Below are 21,256 nucleotides of genomic sequence, written 5' to 3'. Positions count from 1 at the left end.
AAGAATTCCTCAAAGGTGTACTTAAGTATAGTACTTGAGTAAATGTACTTTACACCACTGCGTGTATCCCTACTTTAAAACTCATTAAATTCATTCACTGCATCTTTGCATTTATGGCATTGTACGTAGAAACGGTTAATGTAGGCACTTTCAAACTATTTCTTAATATCTGCTTTTGTAGACCCACTTTGTTCAGCCTGAAATATAATGACTTCAGTGACGATGCTTTTCAGTTGCTCTACGATGGTGACACAATGAGAGTTAAGAGGTTACATTGTAGCGGAGCATTCCCACAAGGTTAATCAACAATCAAGTTGACCATTCAGTTTCTGCACCATTAGTTCAAGGGTCAAACCGCTAGTTACACACCGTTGTATTTGCTAAACAAACCTTTTTTTTTATTAGAATCAACTCAATATTTGGTCCTTTTAACATTAACCAGGCAGTATATTCATCAATACGGGCAGCATGTTAAGTTACGCACACAAAAAAAAGAACTGTAAATCTCCAACAATCATCAAATATATATTCACAATTTCATAGATAAAGCTCTGTCGCCATGTAAGAAATATGACTTATCCACAAACATGACATGAAACATGAATTTGACCAGTGAAACTGACACAAACATTGTTCCATATAAACACAAACACACACAGATATAGCAGTACGATCTCCACACACACACTGTCCTGTGTCTATTCCGCTCTCCCTTAAACTGGAATAATACTCATTCTAAAAGGGAAGAGAGCTGATGCTCTTTCAGTAGGTCACAGGGACCAGGAGGAAGGTTCCCGCGGCCCCCCACAGGGATGAAGAGGTTTTTTTTTTAGGGGCCACATCAGCGGTGCGTCTGGGTACCGTTGTCCAGCTCTGTGGGCGCTGAGCGGTCGTGAGGTTCTCCTCGGTGGACGAGACAACGACCGTTGGCTCCGTTCTCCTCCTTTGGTTTCGGGCTGTGTTGCCGAGGTTTGCTGTGGGTGTCCGTCTCCTCCTCTGAGCTGCTCTCAACGTCACTGCGGTCGTCCCTTTCCACCTGAAACATGACAAAAGAATATGTTTAGTCGAATCGGTTAGACTCAGCGTAATCTAAGGTTAGACCCAGCAGGATCCAGTGGTGTAAAGTAACTAAGTACATTTACTATTACTTTACTGGAGAATTTCCAATTGTCTTTTTACTTCTACTCCACTACATCTTAGAGGCAAATATTGCACTTTTACTCCACTACAATTATTTGAAAACTTTAGTTACTTTGCACAGCAGATATAAATGATTATATTATAAAACATGCATTAACCACTTCAGCCCCATTTTATACATAGGCTACAGTATTTGAAAATAGCAGATCTATAAGCTCACAACGCGTCGCGATGAGACATGTTGTGAGCTTGTAGATCTGCTATTTTTATCAACATTTGAGTACTTTTACTTTTGGTACTTTAAGTATATTTTGATGCCAATACTTTTGTACTTTTACTCAAGTAACATTTTGAACACAGGCCTTTTACCTGTAACAGAGTATTTTTATATTGTGGTATTGCTACTTTTACTAAGTAAAATATCTGAGTACTTCTTCCACCACTGTAGACAAGCATATCGGTCAAACCGGAACTCAGACGTCTTAGAGCAGGATGGGTACTGACCCAAAAGACACCAAAATAGCAAATGGAGACGTCAGCACTCGCAAGTAATTATGTAACGGCTTTAATAAACACAGGCGTCAGAAGAAGTGGATGCGTTTTCCTCAGCATTTCTGACTCATGTGGGTGTGAACTGAAGTGTGCCTTGAGGACATGGCTAATACCTCCATCCAGGGTCCCCACACATTTTTAGCAATGAATTTCCAAAACTTTTCCAAAACTTTTCCAGAATATTTAGCCCAATTTCCAGGCCTATATAACAATCATGCAGCTCAATAATGTGTCTCTTACTCCTATGTACAATGCCCAAACATAGGCAGTGTAGCAAAAATAAAGCATAATATAGAATGGTACAATTCCATTCAAAATTTTGTGCAAAATTAGGGCATAGCTCACTGGAATACAAGACTCATTATGGCATCCGTATGACTTATTTTTTTTTAAATAATATTGCCTTGCATTTGCCCCATTTATGAATTTAAACGTAATGAAGGATGCAAGGATGTTTTAAATTACACTTTTGTTGTAGGTTTTCCTATGTTTTTCCTATTAAGTTTTCAACAAGAGGATACTGTCAGACACGAGGAGGGATGAACATAATTATGTAAAACCAGCCAGCTCTATTCGGGTCCTTTTCTCGCTTTACCCAGTCTTTAAATTTTTCATTTGTAAGCCACAAATTATTAAACAAACATTTCCCTGGCATTGTGGATCATACTACTAGTTCAACCGATATATTTTAACTGTGTTCGTTTACGCTTCACCGACTATTCACATGTTGCTCGCAATTGTTTGTTGGGACAGCAAACACACAACCTGCACAAGTTGCCAGGTTGGTGTCACGTGACAAACGAACAGCTCTACAAGCTAACTGCTCATCACGCTGCAGCACGTTGTGAGCTTGTAGCTCTGTTCTTTTTATCACGTGACACCAACCTGGCACCCTATGCAGTGCAACCTAACAATTGAGACATTAGGCTGCCATCACACAGCCCGTTCGGCGAAAAACTACTTATGTTACATATTTCGTGTAATGTTATACATGTTTATGAAAATGTTTTGTATTAACAAAATCAATAGCCAAAAACAATGCATAGCCAAATATTTTTCCAGGACCCATGATAAATTCCAGGACCTTTGATCAATTCCAAACCTTTTCCAGTACTGGATTTTTTTAATTTTTATTTCAAAATATTTCCAGGAATTTCATGACCGTGGGGACCCTGTCCATCTCATGCACGCCATGCACACATAGGCCTGTCACAATTATTACATAATCGTCTAATCGCTATTATTTGAGATAATCACAGTTATTTTTGCATAATCGTTTCTATGTTGAAAAATGCTCACCCATTTTCAAATATAAAAAAAGCAGAAATAGCTGATCTACAAGCTTAGAACGCGTCACTTTGTGACGCGTTGTAAGCTTGTAGATCAGCTATTTCTGCTATTTTTATGTGTAAAATTATTAAATGACAATAATTTCTATGATCTAATATCTGCTATTTTTGAATAGCCAAAGAAATCTAAAATTACATCGATGCATTCCCGGTCGTAATGGGATAAGCGGTCCATTGGAATTGGGCCGTACACGATTCCGCTCATTGCTAGACGTTAGGCCGATTTCCAATCAAACCGAATATTGTGATATTTCCAAATTCAGATATTCCACAATTAAATTGTGATATCTTGGCAGGACGAGAACACGATAGAACATTTGGGACATAATCGGTACTTTAAGTACATTTTGATGCCAATACGTTTGTACTTTTACTCAAGTAAGTTTAGAATTCCGGACTTTTACTTGTAACAGAGTATCTACATTGCAGTATTGATACTTTTACTTAAGTAAAATATTTGATTACTTTTCCCACCACTGGTCTTAGCAAAGTACCTTTCCCTTGAAGATGGCGTTGACGGCCATGCGAGAGATGGTGTAGAACCAGATGATGTGAAGACACTGCAGGACCAGCAGCAAGCCGTTCAGCAGACCCCACGACCGGTACGGGCCAATGATCTCCCAGCTCTCAAACAGAACGCTGTTCACAACCCTACCAGTACCGCACGCACGCACGCACGCACGCACACACACACACACACACACACACACACACACACACACACACACACACACACACACACACACACACACACACACACACACACACACACACACACACACACACACACACACACACACACACACACACACACACACACACACACACACGTTATTTATATGTCCAAAACTGTTACTTTTCAGGATTCAAAAGTAGCAGATCTACAAGCTCGGTCGTTTCGAGCTTGTAGATCTGCTACTTTTTTATGCTTTTGTGTGACGCTGTAATATGATCAAGTAGGTAGGACATTAAAAGAGATAGTTTACCCCCAAAAGGACTTTTTTTCTATCAATTAGTCACCCTATGGAGACTTTTTGTCACATTCCTAAGCCAATAATTTGATGACCGGCAGCGGTTCCGGTAGGAGACACAAAGAGTCTCCTACCGGAAACCGCTGCCTACCGGTCCGCTGGTCATCTAATTTTACGGACAAAAACCCCACAAACAGTTCAAATATGGAGATAAGAGGTTTATCTGCCCAACAACAACAAATTGCTGGTCATCAAAAGTGACTTAACACAGAACACCAAAACATGACATGGTTTAGTTGAGAAAGCGGTTCTCACCAGAACGGGTAGATGACGAGGCGGGTGATGAAGAAGCTCAGTGCGAACACCACAAACAGGCCGTCACAGAGACGCTGGTACTTGGCGTAGTTGCACAGCTTGGCAAACTTTTAGGGAATGAATTACACATGAATAAATCAAGTGTGATTAAAAAACAACAAACCAAATAAAAAAAACACACAAAGTGAGAAGCCGGCCTCAGATTACAGGACTTTTTAAATACTTCTTTAAATAGGGTTTAATCCATTAGGACCGGGAACAAATCTGTGTCATTTTTTATTTATTTCTTTGGCTAATCAAAAAATAGCAGATCTACAAGCTCGTGCCGCGCTATGAACTTGTAGATCTGCTATTTTTGAAAAATCGTGAAAATGTGTGCAAATCTTTGAATATATATATTCTTTCAAAGCAAACATTTTTAACTGAAATCTTTGCCTCTGGGGGGTCCCTGGAACAAAACATTTTTAGATGGGGGGTCCGCGGCCAAATACATATCTAAAAATGTTTTCTAAATCCTAACAGTATGTTGCTATATCAGTGGTGCTCCAACTTTTACATGTCAAGGACCCCCAAAATGATATGTATTTGACCGAGGACCCCCCATCTCAAAATATGTTCTTCCAGGGACCCCCAGAAGCACAGATCGGAGTACAACATTTTCGATTTAAAACATATATATATATATATATATTCAAAGATTTGCACACATTTAAAAAAAGGGAAAAAAGAGCTTGTAGCACGGCACTCGGTGCAGCGCTAGGAGCTTGTAGATCTGCTATTTTTTAAATAGCCAAAGAAATCTTAGTGACACAGATGCGTTCCCGGTCTTAATGGGTTAAAATAGGTCTTAAGTGGTTAACATATGTTTTTATTGGTCTTTAAGTCTTGTACCTCAAGCACGATGTCGGATGCATCGTGGACCGCCATGACCAGCGTTCCTGCCCGCAGCATGTTGTTGGCGTAGGAGAAAGAAATGAGGGTTATGGTGGCTAGGTGATGGACCAGCATGATGAGGTGATCCTGTGGTGAGATGAGGGGGGAAAATGAGACAAATCAGGGAGATGAATGGAGATGACAGGGTGGACAGGATGCTACAGGTAGATGTTGGTAGGATGGAACTGAGAGTAGAGCTACAAGTACAAATATGTCACTTTGTTTCACTTCCATTTGCCACTGCTGTATGGTAATTACACGTGACAATAAGAACGCTTAACCTTGAACTAGACACACAGCATGTCCATTAGGACCTGAAACGCATCTGTGTCATTTTAGATTTGAGCTATAACCATTATTTTATACTTTGGCTATTCAAAAATAGCAGATCTACAAGCTCATAGCGCGGCTATGAGCTTGTAGATCTGCTATTTTTGAGGAATCGTGAATATTTTTGCAAATCTTTGAATATATATATTTTTTAAAGCAACATTTTTAACTCAAATCTGTGCTTCTGGGGGGTCCCTGGAACAACATATTTTGAGCTGGGGGTCCACGGCCAAATACATATCATTCTGGGGGTCCTTGATATGAAAATGTTGGAGCACCACTGATATAGCAACAAACTGTTAGGATTTAGTAAAAACATTTTAGATATGTATTTGGCCGCGGACCTCAAAATGTTTTGTTCCAGTGACCCCCCAGAAGCAAATATTGGAGTTGAAAATGTATATATATATATTCAAAGATTTGCACAATTTTTCAAAAAAAATGCAGATCTACAGTACAAGCTCATAGTGCAGCGCTATGAGCTTGTAGATCTGCTATTTTTGAATAGCCAAAGAAATCTAAAATGACACAGATGCGTTCCCAGTCTTAATGGGTTAACTGACGCAAATCACTCTTGCAGTGACTGGGATGTTGGTGCTGATGCATGGTGCTGATGCATGGTGCTGATGCATGGTGCTGATGCATGGTGCTGAGGCATGGTGCTCAGAGATGGAACGATTCAAACCATTGTCCACTTCCTCATTGAGGGCATGTTGTCATTTTGTCATGTTGTCATGTGAACATTTTGGAAACTTTAAAAAAAAACGTCCAACTTTAAAAATCTAAATGTTCAAAAATAGAAGATCTACATGTTCAATTGAAAGCTTGGAAGTACAGTTATTTTTGCTACTCGTCATACTACAAAGCATCATTATATGGGGCTTAAAAGGGATAGTTCACCCCAAACATTACTTATTTTTTCTCCTATCGATTAGTCACCCCATGGAGACTTGAATTCATGGATATTTTTTTGTTTTTGTCTCATTCCTAAGCCAATAATTTGATGACCAGCGGACCGTTACGCAGCGGTTCCGGTAGAGACACAAAAGAGACTCTTTGTGTCTCCTACCGGAACTGCTGCCGGTCATATAATTATTGGCTTAGGAATGTGACAAAAACTGAAGAATATCCTTGAATTCAAGTCTCCATGGGGTGACTAATCCATAGACAAAAAGTCATTTTGTTGGTGAACTAGCCCTTTAAGTGGTTGAAGTTGATCTGTGTTTGCAGCAACTCGGTAGCCTGACACTCAGCCTGAATATTCATTTCGTTTCACTCCATTATTCAGTCTGAAAGCCCTTTCAATGCAGCCGAGTTCTGAGATGGGGGCGTGGCCAAAGTGGGACTATGAACCAACGCGATTGGTTCATACTGGATTATCCCGATCCCTATTCGTCGTACAGATTTTCAACCGAGAAACACCCGCCTTCGACAGCGTCACCAGACCCTGAATGCTAGGCAAAGGATTCAGGGGGTGGAGCCAGGCTAGCAACTCGGTGCCCCAGTTGCTTTGCTTGTGTGACACACACGTGTGTAGTAATAAGCGTGTGACTAGCCTGAACATATCTTAAGCATGATGTGATGCGTGGTGTTGTCTTTGTGGATGGGTGGTTGCGCATGACAGACTGACAAAAGAATATCAGGAATATCAGGATGTTCCGGCTATTTTAAATATGATTAGCTTGAAAATATCTTAAGCAGGATCACGTCGTCAGGCGTGAATGTGTGTGCGCACACACACACACACGACAGACAGGCAAAGTCTCAGGAAAATCTGGAAATTCAGCCTATTGAAACGCCGCAACCAATAGCGCCGTGTCAAAGGACTCACCTTCCGTTTGATGTCCGTGAACTGGGAGAACATGAGCGACCAATAGAAGGCCAGCTCAGCGATATAGTAGTTGTGCTGGCCAGGACTCAGAGGCTGTGGGAGGGAGTTGCGAAAGAAAATAATGACACACGAGTCAAAAATGTTGCCCCGACTAAGACAACATTGCGGTAATTCCCTCATAATCCCCCTCACAATATAAGGCCTAAACCAGAAGATATGTCGTTGCTTGCTGTCGGGCAGGTGTGTGTGTTTCTTTTGTAAATGAATGCCTTGCTTGATCGTACTACAGCGTCACACAAAAGCATCAAAGAGTAGCAGATCTACAAGCTGTTTTTTTAAGCTTGTCGATGTGCTACTTTTGCTATTTTCTGAAAAGTAACAGTTTTGGACATTTGTGGTTTCCACCCCGACAGAAACGATGTGCACATAGATACCCGCATTGGCTGAGTGGATGAGTCATCACCACGGCCGACATATTGGCAGGGGCAAGCTCCGCCCACAATTAAAATAATATAACTCGCTGAATACCGATTTACAAGCGGTTTGGTTTGTTACAATAGAACGTTTGGGTTTTCATAATAACAAACTACGTTATACTGGCGCTCGGGTGGCGCGGTGGTAAAGTGCCTGCCCACCACCGCGAAGGTGGTGCGTTTGAATCCACCGTGCACCGTGCATCCGGCTTTGCTGAACGTCTACACACGAAACACACACAGTACTGTATTTGTCAGAATCTAGTTGTATAAAAATAAAATTCCTGTTAGATTTTTATACAACTAGATTCCGACAATTCCCGGAAAAGACACGCTGCGATTGGCCAGTAGTGTGTGTGTGACTGACACACACACACACACACACACACACACACACACACACACACACACACACACACACACACACACACACACACACACACACACACACACACACACACACACACACACACACACACACACACACACACACACACACACACACACATTTCCAGCAGTTGCTAGCTTCCCCACATAATAAATGTATGGTGGTGTTGACGTACTGCCCCTGCAGTCACATATTTATGTCTATTAAACATGACATTTAGGGTTAGAGGGGTAAAATCTTTCACCTGGAAAGGGTAGTTGTACCAGCACTCTCTGGTATTCCACATCCAAGGAGACTGAAGGGAGACACCAAGACATCATTTAAATAATGTGCAAATTCAATTCAATTCAAATGAAGGAACCCGTGTCTGACGTAAGAATAGGCCTCCAAGGTAACACATTCTTTTGCCTCCCATACGGGCCTGAATGGTGCAACTTTGGCACGTTCTGTCAATTCACTGCGAGAGTCGGCAGGTTTCGTGGCCAACAAACAATGTTTAGAATGTTTCACGCTGAATTAAAAGGCACTGCGTGTGTGTATGCCAGTTAAACTCACCACCCACAGATGCCGCATTGCGTAGATAAATATCCAAAAGTAAAACGTTAACCTCCACCTAAACGGGAACAAAAGAGGAACGTTAGGAAAGCAGAACAATGTAAAAACAAAGAATCTGCTCAAAGTTGGAACGATTCAAACTATCGTCCACTTCCTCATTGTGGGCATGTTGTCATGTGAACATTTTGGAAACTTTTCAAAAACCAAATTTAAAAATCAAAATGTTCAACTGAAAGCTTGGAAGTTCGGTTATTTTTGCTACTCGTCATACGACAAAGCATCATCATTATATGGCTTAGGTCAGTGGTTTTCAACCTTTTTCATGCCAAGGACCCCTAAATTGATAAACATTTGGCCGCGGACCCCCATATGAAAATGTTTTGTGCCAGGGACACCCAGAAGCAAAGATTTGAGTTAAAAATGTTAGCTTTAAAATATATATATATTCAAAGATTTGCACACATTTTTAAGATTTTTCAAAAATAGTCAGATCTACAAGCTCATAGCGCGGCACTCGGTGCCGTGCTATGAGCTTGTAGATATGCTATTTTTGAATAGCCGAAGCTAAGTGGTTAAAAATGATTGTGACGCTATGTTAACTAATTTCCCTGGGGACCCCCTGGTACACCCCAAAGGACCACTGGTGGTCCCCGGACCACTGGTTTAGGTGGTTGAAGTTGGTCTGTCTTTGCAGCAACTCAAAGGTCAGAATGTCGTCGTCCTCGTTGAACTTACATGCTCTCGCAGAACTTTTTGAGTACACTGGGCTTGTCCTGGTTCCGCCGCAGGCGAAACCATCTCTGTAACTTCCGCTGGTCCCAGTCCAGCTGCTTGGACAGCCCCTCCAGTTGCCTGTCATCTGGACTCTATAAAATAAAAAAGGTGGACAGGAGGACACCACAGAAGAGGAAGAAGCCAGTTTAAAAAGGTGTTTTGCATTCAGGAGAAACAATGCGTGTATGATGCAATGCTGACATGCAAAGAAGGGATTAGCATTTATTTAAAAAAGTGAAGATACCACATGCACAGCAGTATGCTCGTCTCCATGGGGCCAGTTGCACCACCTCACACTAAGTTCAAACTTAGCCTAGTTATAGCTTAAAAACATTCAATCCGGGAAAGTATCTGTGTCATTTTAGATTTCTTTGGCTATTCAAAAATAGCTGATCTACAAGCTCATAGCGCGGCACCGAGTATTAGTATTCCATATACTATTCCGGATCTGACTAATATGACAAGCTTATTGTGAACACAATAGGCTACAAATTAATATAAAAATGTATTTGGATAAAATAAAATAAAAGAAGGAAAACAAGCCCAATGTGGCTTATAATAATCAGACCAGGCAACAGTGCAGAGACTGCAGACAGGGAGATAGGCTAGAGCATATATAGAGCATATATTGGATCGGGGATGACGGCTAGCGCAGTCTTCTCTTAAAGGCAATGGCTTCTGGCACGGTGATTGGTTTTATCATTGTAACGTCCAAACCACACCTATGCATAATGTAACGGGTAGCTCAGGTGTTTGGCGGGTGAGAGGGGTGCCATAGAATACCGAATTTTGCTGGGAAACGCCTCTTGCCTAGTCCGAAATCCTTAATTAGTGGTTTGTTCAAATTTCACCCTGAATAGGGGCCTAAGTTTGAACTTAGTGTGAGGTGGTGCAACTGGCCCTGGGCACTAGGGTTAAACCACAGCCTCTATGTTCCAGCACACTGGGGACTTGACACGATCAGATGACATTAAAAGCAAGAGGGAGCAGAGCTACAGCTACATGCTTGCAATGCTTCATCGGACAGATTGGCTATGTGCTTGATTGCCATCAGATCATGATGTGCCTTTAACCCATTGAGACCGGGGAACGCATCTGTGTCATTTTTAGATTGCTTTGGGCTGTTCAAAAATAGCAGATCTACAAGCTCATAGTGCGCTGCTATTTTTTTGAAAAATCGTGAAAATCTTTGCAAATCTTTGAATATATACACAGTATAATTTCTTTACTCAAATGTTTGCTTCTGGGGGTTCCTAGAACAACATATTTTGAGATGGGGGTCCGCGGACAAATACATATCATTTTGGGGGTCCTTGACATGAAAACAGTTTGAGAACCACTGATATATAGCAACTATTTCTTTTTTAAACTGTTAGGATTTAGAAGACATTTGTAGAATACCCAGAAGCAAAGATTTTAGTAAAAAATGTCACTTTGAAAAACTTATATATTCAAAGATTTGCACAAATGTTCACTATATTAAAAAAATAAATCAGATCTACAAGCTTGTAGCGCGGGCGGCACTATGAGCTTGTATATCTGCTATTTTTGAATAGCCAAAGAAATTAAAATAATTACACACAGATGCGTTCCCTGTCTTGATGGGTTAAGATAGGCTCTGTGCTTAAAACTGAAGTTCCCTTTTTATCTCATCTGTGCTGAACTGTAGTTCCCTTTTTATCTCATTTCCAAGGTGGCATGAATGAACATTTCTAGTTCTGGGTCAGTTTGGCATGGCTAGGCTTCATTTGATTGGCTCAGCAGCCGATTTGAACCCGGTGAACCCATGACACCTTCATATCATGCGTTTCCGGGTTCACATCTGCTGCTGAGCCAATTAAATGAAGCTATGACAAACTGACCTGGAACAGGACATGTTTATGCCACCGTCTGGGAAAGGGAACTACAGTTGTGCACAGGCCAACATTACGTGAAAATGGCTCACAACGATCAGCTATTTACGGTGAAGAGATTTGGTATATCAAGTATAGACCCCTTGGAGACTCCAGTCAAGGGTTTAAGTGATTAAATAATCAGGTGCTGCTGATTAGGGTAGAATCCAACAGATTCACAGTACTGCCTATTATTGTTTACTTTGTTTACCTATTGGATTCTCTGCCAATCAGCACATGATTATTTAAAGGCACAGCTAATAGGTGAACAAGCACCGGGCAAATGTGATGAAGCATCAAAACGCTTGTTCCTTCCTTCACGTATTTGTGTTCATAAAATAAGTGTCAAATCAATCTTCTTAGTATCTTAGTGTGCTGGAATATCGATACATTCTTTTGGTCAACAACATGTGAGTGTTAGGAGAGTTTTGGTGCCTTTCAAATGCAGAAAACATCATCGTTGTGTCAATGTTCCGTTACTTAGTGACAGGACGTAAACATGAAACTGAGGCCTTGTTGTGTATGTATGTACCAGTGGTGTAAAGTTTACTCAAGTACTGTACTTAAGTACAATTTTGAGGAACTTTTACTTTACTGGAGTATTTCCAATTTTCAGTACTTTTACTTCTACTCCACTACATCTCAGAGGATATATTGTACATTTACTCCACTACAATTATTTGAAAACTTTAGTTACTAGTTACTTTGCAGATATAAATTATTATATTATAAAACACACATTAACCACTTTAGCTCTATATTATACATAGGCTATTTGAAAATAGCCGATTTACAAGCTCACAACGCGCCGCGAGCTTGTAGATCGGCTATTTTCAAACATTCTAGTACTTTTACTTTTGGTACTTTAAGTACATTTTGATGCCAATCCTTTTTATTTTTTCTCAAGTAACATTTTGAACACAGGCCTTTTACTTGTAACAGAGTACTTCTACAAAGTGGTATTGATACTTTTACTTTCAGTACTTTTTCCACCACTGGTCAAATGCAGAAAACATCATCGTTGTGTCAATGTTCCGACCGTGTTACTTAGTGACAGGACGTAAACATGGGACTGAGGCCTTGTTGTGTATGTGTGTGTATGTACCCTGGTGGACGCGAACAGCCTCTCCAGGACAGCGTTGGGCTGGGCCGGTCGACTCGCTCCTGCCTGAATGTGAAATATGTGGGCACAGGGTTTGGCCACCAGCCTATGCACACACACACACACACACACACACACATGGAGAGAAAAAAAGAGGGGCGGGGACGGGATATGGGAGGTGGTGTGTTCATAAAAGAGAGATTCAGAGACAGGGAGTGAGTCAGTGAGAGACTGACCAAACATGTAGTACAGGTTATGTGAATAGATGGAACCATTTAGCTAAGTTCTACTTCGGGGGGACCTCATTCAACCAGTGGTGGGGGTACGGGGACCCCCACGGGTCCTTGAGGGAGTTCCAGTGGGGGTCTCTCCAGCAGCATGTCCTTCACATGAAAAAGGTTTGAGAAACACTGGCCTTCTTCAACCACTTGAACCCTAGCATGCCTATTCTGTGGGCGAAAATAACCTAATCTACAAGCTCACACTTTGTGTTTTTTTAGTGTAGAGCGGAACCAAGAGGGGGCCTAGTGTTAGAGGGAATCCAGTCAACTAAAGCAGGGGTCTTTAACAGGGGGTCCTCAGAGTTTGTGTGATGGGGAACATTAGCCGAAAATAGCAGAGCTACAAGCTCACAACGCCTTGCACTGCAAGGCGTTGTGAGCTTGTAGATCGGCTATTCAGTAGATCGGAAAAGAGAGCAGACCAAGTACAGAGCCAATGGTCAAGTTGATTCAATATTGAGGGTTTAAAATGTTAACTGTCTGAAAATACATATTAACATGAATCCACAATGTTCTACAATATGTAGTGGTGGGGGGTCCCTGCTTCATCTGTCTCTCAGCTAGGGGGTCCTTGGGCTGAAAAACGTTGAATGAAGACCCCTGAACTAAAGTTTAGGGGGAGAGAGGGGGGGGGGACTAAAGAATAGATGCAGTCAACAGAGAGAGAGAGAGAGAGAGAGAGAATCCTGAGGAATGTAGCACTAGGTCTCAATAGGGTGATGGGCAGCCTGTCATGTGACAGGAGGACTGGTAAGTCACATTCTCTAAACCAAACCAAACAGCCTAACCAAAACACTGATGGCTGTCGTCGTATAAGATCACATGCTTTGTGTCTTCACCAAGGTCCAGGCAGGCTGGTCCATTGTTACATTCTTACAACTCACGTTGCAAAGCAAGGCATGTGTGTGTCCGGTCACAATAAGTGAAATATTGTTGCATTCTTACAATTTTGTGCTGCAGCAGCGCAAAGCCGTTGCCCCAGTCACTCACAAATGCAATTTTGCCGGCTGCAGAATTGCATTTGTGACCGGGAGCTCTCCCACACGGCCAAATTGTAGTAATAAGGCAAACAATTATGTTAATTTTGAACACGAGACTACTGAATGCACAGCTTGTGTCCTGTGTGTGTGTGTGTGTGTGTGTGTGTGTGTGTGTGTGTGTGTGTGTGTGTGTGTGTGTGTGTGTGTGTGTGTGTGTGTGTGTGTGTGTGTGTGTGTGTGTCCTGGACAAATAGTAACTAAGTAAGCCAAACGAGAAACACAGCAGAAACACATGTCCTAATAATCACATGTCCTTCTCGTATGTATGCAAACATAACAGACCATCTCCTTGCAGTAAAAAAAAAAAAAATATCCAAGAAAAGGAACGTGTTTGGCCCCCAGTTAGAAATGCATTTCTCTCTGCAAAGAGATGACTTATTATACTTGACACGTGACGTGAGACTGAGTGTGCAAGTTCTGTGTAAAAAGGTGTGACCGTGGAACAAGTAAATAAACTTGGTGGCTATTAAAAGCTTTATAATGCTGATTCATGAGTCATAAAAGTGTCTTGTGTACAATATGCTGTAGCTATGACTGTGATTTGTTTGGTACATTTCCAATGCAAACAGAGTGTCCTTAATAAACAGGGAAACAAGATGCCAACAACAATACTGTAACAAATTCAGCTTTATGCAGCATCCTCCCAAATTTAAAATCACTTTTATTTGAGTTTATTGCACTTTGCATTGCAACATGTGCTATTTTGAATGGCTTCTTTTCCTCCATTATGAGCACACTTTGATCTTATTGTCCACGCTGATGAGGGGCTCTAGAAGTTAACAGCTCAGCTTAGTGCAGGAGACAATAAACCAAACCGTGAACCTTGGATCTAACTTTATGAGCTGACCCTGGATACAAGAGCAGGATGTTTTAGACAATGCTCTAGTCTTGTCTAACACAGTGGTTCTCAAAGTGGATTCCAGGGACTCTCTGGGTTCCTTTAGTGGTTCTAAATTGACCCTTACGAGTCTGTAACTCTGACAGCATACAAATGGAAGGGTCCATTTGGTTCCATTTGTATGCTGTCAGAGTTAAGGGAAGCTAAGGGAACCACTGGTCTAACACACACACACACACACACACACACACACACACACACACACACACCACACATACATACATGCACATGTTGACATTGTAGGATCTTTAAAAAAAAAAAAAAAAAAAAAAAAAAATCTGCATTCTGTAAAAAAACATGAACACAATCAGAGATAATAATATCAACAAAACAAACACGTGGGGTTGGGGGGGGGGCTTACCTCTCAAACACCTGACGGACAGCCAGGACCCCCAGGGCCAGGGGCAGGGCCCAGGCGAGGTGGCCCGCTCGGGGCCACTCCACCCCGGGTGGTGGATGCTCCAGGTCAGCCCACGTCACATTGCCTGGAAGCCAGAAGCTCTCACTCCAGAACCAGGATGAGATGAAGTCAGTCATTGGGGAACAATGACTGGTCGTAATCCAACCAGCAGTAGGTATTAAGACACCCTGCCTACAGTGTAAAGACACACCAGCCTACAATCCAAGTAGTAGTAGGTATAAAGAAGCCCTGCCTACAATCCAACCAGTAGTAAGTAGGTATACAGATATAAAGACACACTGACTGAACTGAGCCTCTAGAGACTCTGGTCTAAAGTTATAGCAGCTCTCTCTCTCTCTCCTCTCAGAGTGAAGGAGAAGCAGGAGTTCTTTCCACCTCCTCCTCCTTGTCAAACATCACCACACACACACACACACACTCTCTCACACACACACACACACACACACACACACACACACACACACACACACACACACACACACACAGACACACACACACACAGACACAGGGCCTGTGATGTTGGCAGACTGCTGCACACAGACCGCTAAAGGGCGACACACACACACACACACACACACACACACAGACAGAGGCAACACCCACTGAACTGGTCGGGGGAGGTAGGTTGTTCCTCCAGTGTTGTCAGGTCTGCTTATTATAAGCGACTTCGGGCTTGCTTTTCTGTTAGTCGTGGATCCACACGACGGTCGTCCGTCACGACCGTCAACCTGGTCCTGGTGTTTGCACTTTCTCCATGTACGGGCCCGTACATCTAGATAAGCATTTGGATTTCAAATATAAAGTGCTTAACTTGTGGCCACAGACCATAGAATTGTGTACGGTTCCTCAGAAATACCTGTATATTCCGTGTTGTTCAGTTGTTCAATAACAAACATTTTAATCCGATCAGTGGCCATTTTGTCATAGTTATAATGTATCAGAGTGCAATACACGTCCCAACCGATAGGGTCGCGTGGTTTAAAGCATATGGAGGAAATACGAAGAAAATGGCTGCCGATCGGATTAAAATGCTTTTTATTGAACGATACAGAAAATACAGGTACTTCTGAGGGCCCGAACATAATTTTAACATCCGAGGCCATGAGTTAAGCACTTTATATTATAAATATGAACATTGATGTAGATGTACGGACCAAAAAGGGAAAAAGTGCAAACATTATGTTGAAGTTCATCCATGACTGTCATGATATGACAGTCATGTTTCAGGTGTAGTTTTTCTGTAAAGTTGCTTGTAAAATGTATGTAAGTTGCTTATTTGGGCTTGTTTCCTAATGTCGTTTAAACCAGTGGTTCTCAAATATTTTCATGTCAAGGAAGGACCCCCCCCCCCCCCAAATTAATATGCATTTGTCCACGGACCCCCATCTGAAAATATGTTGTGCCAGCTGGGACCCCCAACAAATAGCAGATCTACAAGCTCACAACGCGTTATGATCTATTTTCAAATAGCTGTGTCTTAATGGCCCGTGTCGTGTACTGGCTTCTTTTGAGCTTGTTTTCATGGACCTGGTTGCGTGTTTGTCGCAAAATCTGGCAACAATAGTAGGTTCCTCCTCACTTTACTCAGTGAATGGAGCGTTTCTCTTTCTTATAGATTCTATAAACCATGTGTGTTTTAATAGAGCTTTACACATCATTCACCACATAAACATTGTAAATGGGTCCATTACTTTTATGTTCTGTTGCTGTGTGTGTGTGAATAGAACTGGAAATTCACACTTTTCCCCTAAAAACGCGGTTCCACCGACACAAAGGTACTGTTTATTCTGTTCGTCCTGTGAAACCTGTACTTTACTCTTATGCAGTGTTGGGAAAAGTACTGACATGTTTTACTAGCAAAAGTATCAACACAATCTATAAATACTCTGTTACAAGTAAAAGTCCAGAATTAAACATTTACTTGAGTAAAAGTACAAAAGTATTGGCATCAAAATTTACTTAAAGAACCAAAAGTAGGCTACTCATTATGCAGAAATTCTCGTTTCACAAGTTCCAATATGTACAAATTCTTCAAAAATAGCAGATCTACTGTGAGCTTGTAAACCGAATTATATATAAGGCTAAAGTGGTTAATGTATGTTTTGTAATTAGCCATGGTTCACATGACGCTCGTCTGTCACAAGCGTCATAATGGAGGAACCACTTGTTCCTGGTTTGCGATTTTTAAAAATATTTACAACTGCTACATCAAATATAAAGTGCTGACCCCCATGTCACGGATGTAACCAGTTAAGGTGCACTGGTCGAAGTACCCGTATCTTCCGTATTGTTCAATAAAAAGCTTTTTAATCCGATCGCCGGCCATTTTCTCCTAATTTTCTCGGCTTTCAACTACGCGACCCTATCGGTTGGGAGGTGTATTGCACTCTGATACATTACAAAAAATGAATAAATAAATGTAAAATGGCTGCCGATTGGATTAAAATGCTTTTTATTGAACAATGTGGAAAATACGGGTACTTAGATACGGGCGCTTCAACCTTTTACATCCGTGGCATGGGGGTCAGCACTTGAAATTTGAAATTTGAACCTTTAAGTAGATGTGGCAGTTGTAAATGTAAAATATTCGCAAACCAGGAACAAATGGTTCCATGACTGTCATGGTATGTTTCAGGGCTAGTTTTGTATTAATAATCGAAATCTAAAAAAGTAACTATAAAGTTTTCAAATAATTGTAGTGGAGTAAAAGAGATGTAGTGGAGTAGAAGTAAAAGTACTCCAGTCAAGTAAAACATACCTCAAAATTGTACTTATAAGTACAGTACTTGAGTAAATGTACTTAATTACACCACTGCCTATACTTGACTCTTATATTATGGTTGGTGTCAGTGTGTTGTCTGTCGCTCTGTCTGTCTGTCTGTCTGTCTGGGACAGTGGTGCAAAGTAACTAAATACATTTACTCAAGTACTGTACTTAAGTACAATTTTGAGGTACTTTTACTTTACTGGAGTGTTTCCCAATTGTGTATATACCTTTATTTCTACTTCACTACATCTCAGAGGCAAATATTGTATAAATTATTATATTATAAAACATACATTAACCACTTCAGCCCTATTTTATACCTAGGTGAGTACTTTTACTATTGGTACTGTAAGTACATTTTGATACCAATACGTTTGTACTTTTACTCAAGTAAATTTTGATTTCTGGACTTTTACTTGTAACAGAGTACTACATTGCAGTATTGATACTTTTACTTAAGTAAAACACTTGACTACTTTTTCCACCACTGGTCTGTCTGTCTGTCATTATACAAGCACAGGATTATAGTTTATGTCCAGGCTGTGTTTAGAAACGATACTTTTAGTATTAGACAAGGATTACAGCCTGTAGGATCTGTTATTATATACAGAGGTCATTCTTTATGTTCTATAACATTACATTACACCCTCGGATTGTAGTTTTTATCAGTTTTCAATTCTTTCTTTTCCCCCTTTGTTTATGAGCCATGTTATTGTAAGGTGAGTCATTAATTGAAGTCATTTCATAGTTGTGAGGTTTGGTTAAACGGCCCACTGAACACATACACTCAGCATCTGTGTGTCAGTTTGATAGCTGTTTGTATCCAATACCAGTGTGAAACACACACACAATGAATGGTGTGTCCACATTACAAACCAAACCCGTTGTTTCGCAACTTTCTTTAAAACTATTATCGATTTGGTTGAGTTTCCGTTGGACCCGCTCCACCTTCTTCAGCCGTGTGTGATGTCAGCATGACTTTTTCTATGGATTAGTCACCCCATGGAGACTTGAATTCATGGATATGTTTTTGTTTTTGTCACATTCCTAAGCCAATAATTTGATGACCAGCGGACCGGTAGGCAGCGGTTCCGGTAGGAGATACAAAGGAGACTCTTTGTGTCAAATTATTGTCTTAGGAATGCGACAAAAACAAAAACATATCCATGAATTCAAGTTTCCGTGGGGTGACTAATCGATAGAAAAAAAGTATTTTTGTGGGTGAACTATCCCTTTTTAAAGGACCCCATAATAGGCTCTATGAACAGCACTTAACCTTGGATCAAGACTATCATAGATGTATTCACTTTCCCATATGCAAATGTAAAAATTGATAAAACACATGTCTTGATCCAAGGCTGCACAGCAGCCATTATTGTTAAGAAATTGGGCCTCTTCCTTACTGCCTTCACAGGTGTTACCAATGATACTAATGAAGGCTCTGTTCCATTCTGGTCAAACATAGTCAGGGTGCTGATGTTGTTCTCACTGGAAACACTCTGCTACACCAGTGGGTCTCAAAGTGTGGTCCAGGGACCCTCATGGTTCCTCGAGGGGGTTCCAAATGGACCCTTACGGGTGTGTAACTCAGAGTTATGGGGGTCCTTGAAATTCAAACGTTTGAGACTGTGCTACACTAAATGGAACAGAGCCTTCATTAGTATCATTCATTGGTAAGACCTGTGAAGGAAGTAAGGAAGAGGCCCAGTTTCTTTCCAATATGGCTGCTGTGCATAGAGCCAAGGAACCTTTTGAAAGGAAGAGACGCGCTGGACGCCGGGGATGCGCCATGACACTCATGGGTGGCAAACCTCGCACCGGAAGTTCAATGAAATACATTGCAGTGAATGGAGCCGGCTGGTCCAGCTCATGAACAAACACTATTTCTGAACAATTGCGACCTTTGTCATATAATCGGTTCAGGAATATAAAAGAAGACGTATCTAATCACTTGCTTTTTGATGTGCACAGTACATCATTTTATTGAGGCATCTAAACAGCGGCAGGTATCTTTTCTGTCTCGGAGGTATCGCGAGATTTGGCTGCCAGACAGGAAACGGTGGACAGTCTCACAATACTTGTGCCGTTCAGAAACATTCTTTGTGCTCTTTAGATACCTCTATAAAATTATACAGCGTACATATCGAAAAGCAACACAGCAGAAAACAATGTGTGATATTATGTCTTCTTTTATTTTCCTGAGCCAGTATTTTATAAAGGTCTCAATGGTTCAGAAATAGTGTTTGTTCATAAGCTGTCCAGCCGCCTCTCATAGACGCCAATGTTATTTCACCGACTTCCGGTGTGAGTCTGCCACCCAGTGCCACCCAGTGCCACCCAGTGCCACCCAGTGCCACCAATCTGCCGGCTGGAGTTGCAGGATAGAGAAAATTACGTCGGCGTCTCTTCCTTTTTAAAATACATTTCTTGCATAGAGCCTATTGATATTTGGCCACACTGGAGCTCTTATTTGAAAGGATTTGTGTTGTTAAAATGTTTCAAAAATATAAATATTCAAAATGTGGCACGTTTATTTCAAGATTTTCTTTCTGAAATGACGTTATTATCTATCGGCTATTTTCAAACAGCTGATGTATATACAGTACAGTAGGGTTAAAGTGTTTAACCCATTAAGACCTCCAGAAAAGCAAAGATTTGAGTTACAAATGTTCGCTTTAAAAATATATATATATTCAAAGATTTGCACACTTTTCATGATTTTTCCAAAGAAATCTAAAATGACACAAATGCATTCCCGGTCTTAATGGGTTCAACTGATTTTGATGCTATATGAACTAATTTTACTGGGGACCCCCTGGAACCCACTCGGCACCCCCAGGGGTCCCCAGGCCCCATATCTTTTTCTTTATTATTATTGTCTTCCTTTTTTTCCCTTTTTGTTTTTTTTTACAAAGAAATGCCATACATATGAACCATCCAATAAACCCCACATTGGAACTGCATGGTGAGGGGTCTCTATACAGTTAGCAAGTGTTCCCAAACGTTTCAGGCCGCGACTCCCCCAAAATAATCATATTTGAACCGGGGACCCCCCACCCTGACAAGCACTTGGAATTGTAGGCATTTAGTTTGACTCGATTCCACAGATAAATATTGTTTGTCATTGTTTGCGTATCTCTTTCTTACTTAATAATATTTGACATTTTGGCCAATTTGGTATTAAAAAGGTATTAAAAGTCATTAAATTGTAACTTTATAAATGTGCAGATACTGTACCCTGTAT

At 41.1% G+C, this 21,256-nt stretch overlaps 1 protein-coding gene across 1 annotated transcript; it reads right to left on the bottom strand.

Annotated features, from left to right (window-relative positions):
- Nucleotides 1-399: 399 nt before the first annotated feature.
- LOC308097517 (ceramide synthase 5-like) lies at nucleotides 400-15,459 on the bottom strand. Its single transcript, XM_080445337.1, has 10 exons — nucleotides 15,186-15,459; nucleotides 12,609-12,711; nucleotides 9,573-9,703; nucleotides 8,838-8,895; nucleotides 8,527-8,577; nucleotides 7,422-7,514; nucleotides 5,219-5,347; nucleotides 4,328-4,434; nucleotides 3,536-3,692; nucleotides 400-1,036 (listed from the first exon to the last, which is right to left on the bottom strand). The coding sequence occupies exons 1-10, from the start codon at nucleotides 15,359-15,361 to the stop codon at nucleotides 842-844; spliced, it is 1,200 nt and encodes a 399-aa protein (XP_080301463.1). The 5' UTR covers nucleotides 15,362-15,459; the 3' UTR covers nucleotides 400-841.
- Between the last annotated feature and the right edge of the window lie 5,797 nt (nucleotides 15,460-21,256).

Source organism: Gymnoscopelus braueri (assembly GCF_963280865.1).
Source record: "Gymnoscopelus braueri genome assembly, chromosome: 12".
NCBI classification, from domain to species: Eukaryota; Metazoa; Chordata; class Actinopteri; order Myctophiformes; family Myctophidae; genus Gymnoscopelus; species Gymnoscopelus braueri.
Note: the sequence above shows the minus strand (reverse complement) of the source record. Positions and strands in the feature narration are given on the sequence as shown.

Bases quoted from the DNA above. Each gene is read 5' to 3' on its own strand.
- LOC308097517 (XM_080445337.1), bottom strand. From the start codon at position 15,361: ATGACTGACTTCATCTCATCCTGGTTCTGGAGTGAGAGCTTCTGGCTT. The intron at 9,704-12,608 runs GTACATACACAC...TTTATTTTATAG, and splicing joins GGCTGTTCGCGTCCACCAGG to AGTCCAGATGACAGGCAACT. The intron at 8,896-9,572 runs GTAAGTTCAACG...GTTCCCGTTTAG, and splicing joins AAAAAGTTCTGCGAGAGCAT to GTGGAGGTTAACGTTTTACT.